Genomic DNA, 13,871 nt, shown 5'->3' with positions numbered 1-13,871 from the left:
ATCCCAAACTTCTCTTATCTAAAGTAAATATTCACAACAGATATTGGTATCTACATCAACGATGTGATTTACCTGAGTGGCTTGAAAAAAACAATAAATGAAAAATATATATTTTTAATTGATTAGGAATCGTTATCGCTATTAGGGCTTTGAATGTATGGCTGTCCCACGATTCGATTCAAAATCGATTTTTTTTTTTTCCAATTCAACACGATTCTCGATCCAAAACCGATTTTTTTTCCCGATTCAAAAGGATTCTCTATTCATTCAATACATAAGATTTCAGCAGGATCTACCCGAGTCTGCTGACATGCAAACAGAGTAGTAGATTCAAAAAAAAAAAAAAAACTTTTGTAATTGTAAAGGGCAATGTTTTATCAACTGATTGCAATAATGTAAATTTGTTTTAACTATTAAATGAACCAAAAATATGACTTATTTTGTCTATGTGAAAACATTGGACAGTGTATTGACAAGCTTATGAGATGCGATGCAAGTGTAAGCCACTGTAACACCATTCTTTTATTTTCTTTTTTTTTATAAATGTCTAATTATAATGTCAATGAGGGATTTTTTATCACTGCTATGCTGAAATTATAACTAATATTGATACTGTTGTTGACAATATTCATCTTTGTTTCACTACTTTTGGTTTGTTCTGTGTCGTGTTTGTGTCTCCTCTAAATTGCTCGGTTTATTGCAGTTCTGAGTGTTGCTGGGTCAGGTTTGGTTTTGGAATTGGATTGCATTGTTATGGTATTGCTGTGTATTGTTTTGTTGGATTGATTAATGAAAAAAATAAAAAAATTAAAAATCTCTTTCTTAAAAATGAGAATCGATTCTGAATTGCACAACGTGAGAATCGCGATTCGAATTCGAATCGATTTTTTCCCACACCCCTAATCGCTATTCATTTGAAAATCACTTTTTTGACACCCCTAGTGTGTATACTACATTATTAATTTACTGTGCATCTTTAACTTGTTTGCTGTATAAATTCAAAGACTTTCAAAATGTGCACCTAATTCTTATTGTACTTAACGTCACCAAGTTTTAAGCAAATCAATGATTTGCAGTTGCAGTTTAAAAAATGTTCCTGTATGACATTCTGACTACATAATTGCATTTGTATTCAAATATTGGTGTATTTTTTTTTATCAAATTTGATTCACTCAAGCAAATAACTTGTGATTGATCATGATTAATCACAGTTTAGGAGTGTTAAATTAAAGTACCGATGATTGTCACACATGATTAATCTGATTAAAAACATCAATCACTTGACATCCCTAGAAAATACGTACAGTATACAATGTAGAGCCTATCAATTGAGTTAATAGATCTTTTTGACAGTTAATATAAAACTGTCACGCTCCCTTGTGCAAGCACACATAGAAACGAACAGCTGTCAAGCCCCTCTGACGTGTCACGGCTTCACAAACATTTGTACTAAACAGAAGTTTTAACATCAGGGTGGTTATAATACCAAGTGAAACAAAGTTTTCTCTACAAATTATTATTCACCAGCAGCCAGGAAGAAGAAGCTGTTGCAGCATGCATACACACACTACATCTCCATGACGACACAGGTTCCCGTAACAAGCACTACCTGGATTGAGACCTCTTTTTCAAATCTATAGCTATCTTTCTCTATTCATGCTCCACAATTTCCATTAAACCAAGAAAAAGACATCACGTTAAAATTAAGCACTTTTGCCTCACTTGCACAATATTAATGAAGAGAATACGCGTGTCTAAATAACGCAAAATAGTAAAATAGGGCTCATATTGCATAACATTAACATGGGTTTGGTAATATACATACAAAACTGTTTAAAATGTGGACTTTGCATCAGTCAATCTTATATGAGCTCGGGCCCAGCGAAGCCGGCGGCGTTTCTGGGTGTTGTTGATTAATAGGTTTCGCTTTGCATAGTTATAACTTGTGAAGTGTTTCTGAGCACATGTGGTGATATCCTTTACACAGGATGCCCTTTTTAATGCAGTACCGCCTGAGAGATCCAAGGTCACGGGGATTCATTGTTACGTGCAGTGATTTCTCCAGATTCTCTGGACCTTTTGATGATATTACAGACCTTAGGTGGTGAAACTCCTAAATTCCTTGCAATAGCTCATTGAGAACTGTTGTTCTTAAACTGTTGGACGATTTGCTCACGCATTTGTTCACAAAGCTGTTACTCTTGCCCCATTCTTGTTTGTGAATGACTGAGCTTTTCATAGAAGCTGCTTTTATACCCAATCATGGCACCACCTGTTCCCAATTAGCCTGTTCACCTGTGGGATTAAAAATAAGTGTTTGATGAGCATTCCTCAAATTTCTGAGTCGTTTTTGCCACTTGTGCCCTCTTTTTTGAAACATGTTGCAGGCATCAAATTTTAAATGAGCTAATATTTGCAAAAAAATAAAATCTTCCAGTTCGAACGTTATGTATCTTGTCTTTGCAGTCTATTGAATATAGGTTAAAAATGATTGATGATGTATTCTGTTTTTATTTACGATTTACACGACGTGCCAATTTCACTGGGTTTTTAATTCATACACACACACACACAGAATAAACATCCATTCTGTTAATTCACAAACAAACACAATGTTGACATCTTTCTCTTATTAACATTCACTTCATTGACACAACATGTCACCAAATGGGTCATCATTGTCACCGACGTCCCACTGGGTGTGAGTTTTCCTTGCCCTTATGTGGGCCTACCGAGGATGTCGTAGTGGTTTGTGTTGTGGTTTGTGCAGCCCTTTGAGACACTAGTGATTTAGGGCTATATAAGTAAACATTGATTGATTGATTGATTGATTGATTGATTGATTGAACTGTGCACGTACACATAGTGTAGCATTTGTCGGTCCATTTAGTCCAGTAACTGCCCGTCCATTCACACACAAAATCAATCAATCAATCAATCAATGTTTACTTATATAGCCCTAAATCACTAGTGTCTCAAAGGGCTGCACAAACCACTACGACATCCTCGGTAAGCCCACATAAGGGCAAGGAAAACTCACACCCAGTGGGACATCGGTGACAATAATGACCCAGTGGGACGTCGGTGACAATGATGATAATGAGAACCTTGGAGAGGAGGAAAGCAATGGATGTCGAGCGGGTCTAACATGATACTGTGAAAGTTCAATCCATAATGGATCCAACACAGTCGCGAGAGTCCAGTCCAAAGCGGATCCAACACAGCAGCGAGAGTCCCGTTCACAGCGGAGCCAGCAGGAAACTATCCCAAGCGGAGGCGGATCAGCAGCGCAGAGATGTCCCCAGCCGATACACAGGCAAGCAGTACATGGCCACCGGATCGGACCGGACCCCCTCCACATGGGAGAGTGGGACATAGAAGAAAAAGAAAAGAAACGGCAGATCAACTGGTCTAAAAAGGGAGTCTATTTAAAGGCTTGAGTATACAAATGAGTTTTAAGGTGAGACTTATATGCTTCTACTGAGCTGGCATCTCGAACTGTTACCAAAATGCAAATAATACAGTCTTGGAGAAGAAAAAACTATAAATAAGTCAAGACTATTTATTGTAACCTCACTTTGGGCTATAATTCTTTGTTAACGGCAGAGGTGGGATGCTCTTGTTGAAATGGTGTCTCTCACAGGCATGTGAGTCAAGGAGACGCACAAAATGACACTTTTACAACACCTCAGTGCCATTTGAGGTTATGCCCATTTAAGGTTTGATTCAGGCATACTTTGCGGTGAGACGCCCACCGACCGAGGCTTCCTACACACGCGCCGCAGTAAGACGGATTAACAGAATTCACCGGCATCTGCCCAGGACGTGCACAGAACTTGCAGAGTAGGATTCCCAAGGCAAATCAACCTTGTGTTCTTCTGCTTACTCTTCGCAGGGCCCGCAGGAGCGCGGGAAGAAGCGCGCGAACACCTCGGGGGACGGCGACTGCCACACACAGCAAGCTCACAGCGTCTGTTTTAAAGAGGGAGGCCCAAGCCCCCAGAGCCAGGGCGGCGGCGGCAAGTGGAGGTTACCGACCCTCGCTGTTAGCAGGCACTCATGAATCATACGACGACTACGTGAGTCCAATCCTCTTTGCTCAAAGTAAAAAAAAGTAGAGCTAATAGTAATTGCTCTTCAAGCGTGTGTAAATCAGACTTGGTTTAAGCCCCAGTTAATGTCTTTCTTTACTTGTAGAGGTAGAGCAAACTGGGACGTGGTTTGGTAAAATTAGGGCACGCAGCCAATTAATTCAAGAGACTTCTTTCATAAAGTAAAGTATAATTACATCCACTGAACTACTTAAGCGGTTTCCCCAAAAAAACTTTGTGGATGGTGAGCCAAGGAAGAACTTATTATTTTGGGGCCGATCCAGATTAAAGGCCTACTGAAACCCACTACTACCGACCACGCAGTCTGATAGTTTATATATCAATGATGAAATATTAACATTGCAACACATGCCAATACGGCCTTTTTAGTTTACTAAATTGCAATTTTAAATTTCCCGCGAGTTTCTTGTTGAGAACGTCGCGGAATGATGACACGTACGCGTGACATCACTGACTGTCAGGAAATATTAGCTTAGCACCAGTTACGGCTAAAAGTTGTCTGCTTTAATGGCATAATTACACAGTATTTTGGACATCTGTGTTGCTGAATCTTTTGCAATTTGTTCATTTAATAATGGAGACAATAAAGAACAATGCTGTTGGTGGAGAGCGGTGGATTGCAGCTGTCTTTAGCACCGAGACACAGCCGGTGTTTGTTTGTTGTGAAGCTTTAACACAGAGCGGTCAAGCGAACATGTTTTCTCTACGTCAACCAGCATGTTTTTGGATGGGGAAATTGTGATATATATCTTACCGGAGAAATCATTGGATTATTCGTCGTCCTGCAGCAGCTGTTTAAAAAGCAGCTGTGAGCTTGGCTCCTCGGCTTCTCTCTGAGACACTGGGTGATCACCGCAGCCATCCGACCTCGACGTATGTCTTTACAATCTTTAAAATCTCATTAAAACACTATTAAAACAATAAGCAGATAAGGGATCTTCCAGAATTATCCTAGTAAATGTGTCTAATTACATCTGAAACGCTCACATTGCCGCCGCCCGGAGCCGCCGCTTTTTTTTTTCTTTTCTTTTTTCCTAGTCCTTCACTATCAATATCCTAATTCACAAATCTTTCATCCTCGCTCAAATTAATGGGGAAATTGTCGCTTTCTCGGTCCGAATTGCTCTTACTGCTGGTGGCTCCCATTAAAAACAATGTGAATATGTATGGAGCCCTGCAACTCGTGACGTCACGTGCACATACTTCCGGTAAAGGCAGGGCTTTTCTATCAGCGACCAAAAGTTGCGAACTTTATCGTCGATGTTCTCTACTAAATTATTTCAGCAAAAATATGGCAAAATCGCGGAATGATCAAGTATGACACATAGAATGGACCTGCTATTCACGTTTAAATAGGAAAATCTAATTTCAGTAGGCCTTTAAGTGAATTGTGTCCTCGTTGTTGTTAAAGGTAATAACATAATTGGTTCTTTTTAGACATTCGCCTTCACAAAGGAAGGAAGCGAGTTTTGAGCAAATCAATGACTCGCATTTGCAGTTTAAAAAAAGATTTCTCTGTGACATTCTGACTGCATAATTGCATTTGTATCCAAATATTGATATATGTCTTAATTAAATTAGATTCATGCTAGCAAACAATAACTTGTGATTAATCATGATTAATCACAGTTTAAGGTTGTGATTATTCTGAATAAAAACAATCATTTGACATCCGTAGAAAATACTTACAGTATACAACGTAGAGCCCATCAATTGAGTTAATAGATTTTTTTGACAGTTAATATCAAACTGTCACGCTCCCTTGTGCAAGCAATCGTAGAAATGAACAGCTGCTAAGCCCCTCTGACGCATCACAGCTTCACAAACATTTTTACTAAACAGAACTTGTAAACATCAAAGTGGTTATAATAACAAGTCTTTGGATTATTACTCACAACTAGCCTGGAAGAAGAAGCTGTTGCAGCATGCATATACACTACATCACCATGGAAACAAAGGTTCCCGTGACAAGCACTACCTGGATTGATACCTCTTTTTCAAATACACATTTATCTTTCTCTTTTCGTGCTCCACAATTTCCACACAACCAAGAAAAAGGCACCACGGCAAAATTAAGCACTTTTGCCTCACTTGCACAATATAAATGAGAGAATACGCGTGTCAAAAAAGCGCAAGATAGTAAAATAGGGCCCAAAATGCATAGCGTTAACGTGTTTGGTAATATTCATACAACATTTTTTTAAATGTGGACTCGTCAGACCACAGAACACTTTTACACGTCGCATCAGTCCATCTTAGGTGAGTACAGGCCCAGCGAAGCCGGCGGCGTTTCTGGGTGTTGTTGATAAATGGCTTTCGCTTTTCATAATAGAGTTTTAACTTGCACTTACAGATGTAGTGACAAACTGTAGTTATTGACAGTGGTTTTCTGAAGTGTTCCTGAGTCTATGCGGTGATATTCTTTACACACTGATGTTGCTTTTTGATGCAGTGCCGCCTGAGGGATCCAAGGTCACGGGCATTCATTGTTACGTGCAGTGATTTCCCCAGATTTTAGGTTTCTATGACAGAGATTTCTCATCTTCCATGCTGATTAAATATTTGCTACCTGCTAAGATTTAAAATTTAACTTTTAGAAATGTCCCTAGTTTCAAAAACATATGTATTTAATTTAGTTTAAAAACATTACAATCGAGAAACAAATTATTCAGATAAGATATGTAGATTTTTCCCAACATTGAAAATTGTGTTTACAGATTCTGCAACATCTAAGTGATGCTTGATTTAGGAATTGCAAATTGAATAATGCATGTTTTCAGAATAAAATACTAAATAAATCCTGCTAGTTTTTATATACACCAGTGCCAGAGCTTGGTCCGCATTGCCGGCAGTAAGTCGAACACATTTCCAGTGAGGGTTGGACTCCGCCAAGGCTGTCCTTTGTCACCGATTCTGTTCATAACTTTTATGGACAGAATTTCTAGGCGCAGTCAAGGCGTTGAGGGGTTCCGGTTTGGTAACCGCAGGATTAGGTCTCTGCTTTTTGCAGATGATGTGGTCCTGATGGCTTCATCTGACCGGGATCTTCAGCTCTCGCTGGATCGGTTCGCAGCCGAGTGTGAAGCGACCGGAATGAGAATCAGCACCTCCAAGTCCGAGTCCATGGTTCTCGCACGGAAAAGGGTGGAGTGCCATCTCCGGGTTGGGGAGGAGACCCTGCCCCAAGTGGAGGAGTTCAAGTACCTAGGAGTCTTGTTCACGAGTGAGGGAAGAGTGGATCGTGAGATCGACAGGCGTATCGGTGCGGCGTCTTCAGTAATGCAGACGTTGTACCGATCCGTTGTGGTGAAGAAGGAGCTGAGCCGGAAGGCAAAGCTCTCAATTTACCGGTCGATCTACGTTCCCATCCTCACCTATGGTCATGAGCTTTGGGTCATGACCGAAAGGATAAGATCACGGGTACAAGCGGCCGAAATGAGTTTCCTCCGCCGTGTGGCGGGTCTCTCCCTTAGAGATAGGGTGAGAAGCTCTGCCATCCGGGAGGAACTCAAAGTAAAGCCGCTGCTCCTTCACATCGAGAGGAGCCAGATGAGGTGGTTCGGGCATCTGGTCAGGATGCCACCCGAACGCCTCCCTAGGGAGGTGTTTAGGGCACATCCAACCGTTAGGAGGCCACGGGGAAGACCCAGGACACGTTGGGAAGACTATGTCTCCCGGCTGGCCTGGGAACGCCTCGGGATCCCCCGGGAAGAGCTAGACGAAGTGGCTGGGGAGAGGGAAGTCTGGGTTTCCCTGCTTAGGCTGTTGCCCCCGCGACCCGACCTCGGATAAGCGGAAGATGATGGATGGATGGATGGATGGATGGATAAATCCTGCTAGTTTTTATATATCCCAATCTTAATAAAGGATTTTTCATCAAGTAAAATGATCTGTCCATGCAGCTATTAATTTCACTGGATGTTAGTATTTTTTCCTCCTAAAATGTAATCTTTTTATCTTAGCTCTATTTGCAGTGTAGTATTGCACGTGAAGTTACATCCGCTTGCTGTCGCCTGGAACTGAATTCCACGGGGTGCAAATAAGCGTATTCCAAGCAAGAAGTCAAGTGGAAGCCGAGCGAAATGAGCCAAAACAATTGATGCCATCAACTCGCTGTGGCGAACCCTGACAGGGACAAGCCGAAAGTGGAAAAAAAAAAAAAAGACACGAGACAGTGGCATTTTGTATTTATAGCTCGAATGCTAATCTTGAGATTTGTGGTTGTTTTTTGTAAGTCAGGAGCAACTCAAAATCCCAAAGAAAAAGCAAAACTTCACGCACGAAGGCAGCTCAAACTTGCAAGTGTTGTTTGACTTTTCAGGATTATTTCCCCAAACAAAAAACGTTCACTTCAAATTGTACCATTTTTTGGTAATCCTTTTTGGAAGTAACTACAGTAGAAACTCAACTTACACTGCAAAAAAGAGCTGTTAAAATATAGGATAAAAGACTAGATTTGAAGAAAAAACACTAAAAACTAGTGACATTAACTAGCTGCACGGACAGATAAGAAATTTGAAATTAAGATTTGTATAACTAGAAAATAGCAGGACTTTTAAGGTATAAATAAGTATTTTATTCTGAAAACTATTACTATTCAACTTGGAATTCCTAAATTAAACATTCTTAATGTGGCAGTATCTTAAAACAAAATATTCTATGTGGGAGAAAACTAAATATGTTATTTGTTTTCTCAATTTAAACATTTCAAAACTAAAATAGAAACAATAATGATTCCTGCTGACACTAAGACTAGTCAATGACTAAAAATAAGTAAAAAGGTCTTAAAACTAGGGACATTTCTAGAAATATGATAATTTAAAATCTTGCCAATTGGCAAATACATTTTCAATGTACAAGCCTTATTGGTAGAGTGACAGAGCTCTTAACTCAAAACACTTGTATCTCAAATCTACATATCCAACTGAAATGCATTCAAATCAATTTAATTGGTCCTTTCCAAGCTCCCAAAAAGCACAATTTTAGATGGTAACATGGCTTTTAAAAAGAAAAACAAGCTTTTGTGTCAGCAATATTATATAAAACAATAGAATACAATGTACGACTAACATGTGTGTCGTTTTTTGAAGTAGTATAACAATAATGTACAGTATTTAGCTTAGAAAGTGAACTTCAACGTCATGTCCTTCAATCTATTTTTTGTCAAAAGCCACCATCAGCAGCTTCTCCATATTTTCATGGATAAATGTCCATGAAAATAAAAAGGTTAGCTTTCTTGGTGGTCCTTACGCTGATTCAGTTTGCTGTAGAGTAGTGGTCCAGCCATCCATTTCTACCGCTGGAGCCTCTCAGCTGCATTTGGGCGGAAGGCGGGGAACACCCTGGACAAATCGCCACCTCATCGCAGGGCCAACACAGTTAGACAGACAACTCACACACTGGGGACAATTTAGTGTTACCAACCAAGCTAGGACACGCTTAATTTGCTTTGCCAAGTTGGTGACTCATTCACTCGTGATTTTGATTATTGATTTTTTTAAATAAAAAAACTGTCCTTCACACTCACTTCCTTCTTTTCCGTGGTTGGAAAAACACAGTTGTGTCCATCTCTAGCTATAAACTAATGCTAGCGAGTAAGACCGGATGTTTGGGGCGGATCTTACGTGGTTCAGTGTGGCTTTTGCCGTGCCAACTAATAGAGGGAATGCTTGTAACTCAAATTTGGTTTTTTTGCAAACCAGTAATTACAGTCTGCAAATAATGTGCCGTTGTTGAGTGTCCGTGCTGTCTAGAGCTTGGCAGAGTAACCATGTAATACTCTTCCATATCAGTAGGTGGCAGACGGTAGCTAATTGCTTTATAGATGTCGGGAACACGTTGTATGAGACGATGATGGTTTGTCGTGATCACAATATGCAGACCACAGCATGCAAGTAAAAAGGTATCTAATGCTTAAAAAAAAAAATAAACACAAGGTGAGTGCCCCTAACAAAAGGCATTGAAGCGTAGGAATGGCTATGCAGAGAAAAACTAAAACTGAACTGGCTACAAAGTAAACGAAAACAAAATGCTGGACGACAGCAAAGACTTATTGTGGAGCAAAGACGGCATCCACAAAGTACATCCGAACATGACATGAAAAGCAACAATGTCCCCACAAAGAAGGATAGCAACTACTTTAATAGTCTTGATTGCTAAAACAAAGTAGATGCGGCGAATAGCGTTTAAGGAAGACATGAAACTGGTGCAGGAAAACACCAACAAAACAGGAAAAGCAACCAAAATAGGAGCGCAAGACAAGAACTAAAACACTACACACAGGAAACCAGCAAAAAACTCAAAATAAGTCACGGCGTGATGTGACAGGTGGTGACAGTACACCTACTTTTGTGACGCTTGGGTGGCATCGTGGTGATGTTTTGCGTTCTCTCGTGGGTGCAGCGGGGATTAAACACAGCGTGAAGGTAAGGATAATGATTTGTTAACACTATGAACACTTTAAAACAAACTAAGAACCAAGGAAATTGCACAAAGGCACTATAGAACAAAACAAAACTGAAAGCGATAGCATGGAAGCTAGGGACATACACAAGGCAGGAATAGCGCCGAAGCTAACAAGTATACAAAAGTAAATACCACAATGCGGGAAGAGCGACGTCATCTGTTGCATGGGAGCAAATAAGAGTCCGAAAACAAATGGCAAATGAAAGCGGGCTTATAAAAGGAGACAACTAATCAAAAGCAGGTGCGTGTGATCAGACGGAAGGCAGGTGACACAAATGCATCATGAGGAAACAGAAACAAAACAGGAAGTGCCACCGGGAACCAAGGGATTCAAATAGCAAAACGAGATATACAAACAGAACATGACATGATCCAAGTCTTGGATCATGACAACTTTAAGACAAGAGCTATATTGATGCATTAATTGATTAATGTGGACCCTGACTTAAACAAGTTGAAAAACTTACCATTTAGTGGTCATTTGCACGGAATATGTATTGTACTGTGCAATTTACTAATAAAAGTTTAAATCAATCAACGGTTGGTTATAAGTCATATCCAACAATTCATTTTTTAATGATTTCTGCTCGTGGTGTGCCTACTCAAACAATGTGCCTTGGCTCAAAAAAGGTTGGTTGAAAAACACTGGTTTACTTCATTCAAATAAGAGTCAAAGTCAAAAACCTGAACACATTCTTCTTGTCCTTAGATGTTAAGAAAGGTCCTTTTCAAACTGAAAGTGATCTCCAAGCTCCATTCCAACACAAAAAGGCAACACTTTCACCAGTGCAGCCACTCAGAAGCTCCCCGCTAAGCAGAAGCCCCCATGTGTGCTGGCAAGGGAAGATTGGGCTGTCTGCACGGGGATATGCACAAGCACAGTCTCATTACCAAACCAAATTGACTTCTGATGTCGGGCCCGCGTATTTCTGACGAGTGAAAAAGTGCAGCGTTTTCTTCTCTTTGTAATTGGAGGTTGGAAAGGAGGTTGGGCGCACAGAGACTAGGGGAGATGAGTTTGTCCTGAACCGTTTCTTCTCCCATATCTCACTTTGGTGCTGTTGTTGTTTTCTGCTACATTAAACAATTTTCCTTCAGCGTACTTCCACAATGCAGTAAGATGTTTTTTTTATGCAAGGCTTTGTGCGACTGGTTCACTTGTAACGCCTCTCACTATTCTAAAGCAAGCATCCTACTGATGGAACACAACAACCCAGCTCAGCGGGGACAGATTTTGCCCTGGAAAGATGCACCCTGTGTGGATATTGTGTCAATTTCTCCAGAGGCCGTTGATTGATGCACGCTGTCAAACTGTCAGGCTGTCTCCTAAAAGTGATACTGTGTCCATAATGGCACCCATCGAGGGTGCTATTGATTTAAAACTTCCGAGGAAAGTACAAGGAAGCCGGTGGTTCTCATGTATCTGTGCTTTTTCATAATTTATGAACACAATATTCTTCCTCTATATCTCTCTGCCACAAATCTCACCTTGCCTCAACCTTTATAGCCCCGCTGCTCAGGTCGGCTGAAACGATTCCATTTATGAATAAGGTTGCAAAGAGGTGAAGGATTTCTAGAAACTTTTTGGACTTTCTAGATGTAAATGGAAAATGTAATACAGTACAATGTTGAAAATGTTAAATAAAAATATTTGTAAATTCATTTTTGAAGCTATGTTTGACCTAAAAAAAAGAAATGAAGTTCCTTTTATAGACAAACGTGATATTTTATATTTTAAAAAATCCTATTTAGTAGGGGTGTGGGAAAAAATCGATTCAAATACGATTCAGAATCGATTGTCTTTTATTTTTTTAAATCGATTTTTTTTTAATCCATCCAACCGCACTACCATAACAATGCAATCCAATTCCAAAACCAAACCTGACCCAGCAACACTCAGAACTGCAATAAACTGAGCAATTGAGGAGACACAAACACGACACAGAACAAACCAAAAGTAGTGAAACAAAATATTATCAACAACAGTATCAATATTAGTTATAATTTCAGCATAGCAGTGATTAAAAATGCCTCATTGACATTATCATTAGACATTTATAAAAATAAAAAAAAGAACAATAGTGTCACAGCGGCTTACACTTGCATCGCATTTCATAAGCTTGACAACACAATGTGTCCAATGTTTTCACAAAAATAAAATAAGTCATATTTTTGGTTCGTTTAATAGTTAAAACAAATTTACATTATTGCAATCAGTTGATAAAACATTGACCTTTACAATTATAAAAGCTTTTTTTTTTTTTTAAATCTACTACTTTGCTGGCATGTCAGCAGACTGGGGTAGATCCTGCTGAAATCCTATGTATTGAATGAATACAGAATCGTTTTGAATGGGAAAAATATCGCTTTTGAATCGAGAATCGCGTTGAATCGAAAAAATAGATATATTATCGAATCGCGACCCCAAAGAATCGATATTGAATCGAATCGTGGGACACTCAAAGATTCGCAGCCCTACTATTTACTATTCTTTCTGTATGTATTCCAATTGGACTGATAAAAAAATATATAGGAATTTTGCAAACATATTTATCAGTGGCGGGCTGTGCGTTTCCCAGCGAGGCCTTCAGTGATTTCCTACTTACTCCCGTCAAAAGACTACAATTTATGTCACCACATGACCACAGCTGGAGAAATACTGTACAGAAACACTTGTGGACGACTGGACATTGAACCACCTCTACAGTGTACAAAACAGTCTCTATGTTGGCACATTTAAAAATCAATAAACTAGCATCAGCATTTAAAACATACCTTTTGTGGCACTGTCAAAATTAAAATAATTGTAAAGAACATATTAAATGCGGAAAAATAAATAAAAAAAATATTTGAACTTTTTCTTTGTGAGTTAAAAAAGGGAGAACCGATTATTTCTCTGTTGGCCGGGTATAGCCCCTTCATGCTTTTCGCAAATTACAACTTGCGATTGGATTCTCACTTGGGAGTGACAAGTGAAAATCCAATCACAGTCTCGTTTAGCGTAAGGCTACCTAGATAGGCTACTGTCAACAACTCGTGATCTCATTGGCTACCGCAACTGTCTACCCACTGTCTATTCGGCAGAATTCATACAGCGCTGGCAACAAGCTAGCTGAATTCTGATTGGATATTAGCTCTAACGAAAAAATAAGCAACACTGGAGCCTAATAACACATGAAGAGAATATGATGAATACTTTATGGCAAGTAGATTAAAATGAACTTTTATTAATCTATAATCATGATTTATGTTAGTCCAGCAGAGAAGGCCTTGCTGGCCCTAACGACATACCAC

General features: G+C 39.5%; 1 protein-coding gene across 4 annotated transcripts in view; it reads left to right on the top strand.

Annotated features, from left to right (window-relative positions):
* khdrbs2 (KH domain containing, RNA binding, signal transduction associated 2) overlaps positions 1–13,871 on the top strand; it is a 184,414-nt gene that overhangs the window by 133,480 nt on the left and 37,063 nt on the right. For all 4 annotated transcript variants that reach the window (XM_061910378.1, XM_061910374.1, XM_061910376.1 and 1 more), the window contains exon 6: positions 3,896–4,079. In XM_061910378.1, the coding sequence (XP_061766362.1) occupies positions 3,896–4,079 (184 nt within the window). The remainder of the gene's footprint in view (positions 1–3,895; positions 4,080–13,871) is intronic.

This window comes from Nerophis ophidion, linkage group LG09, assembly GCF_033978795.1.
Source record: "Nerophis ophidion isolate RoL-2023_Sa linkage group LG09, RoL_Noph_v1.0, whole genome shotgun sequence".
In the NCBI taxonomy this organism is placed as follows: Eukaryota; Metazoa; Chordata; class Actinopteri; order Syngnathiformes; family Syngnathidae; genus Nerophis; species Nerophis ophidion.
The sequence above is the reverse complement of the archived record's forward strand: the minus strand, read 5'-3'. Positions and strand labels throughout refer to the sequence as shown.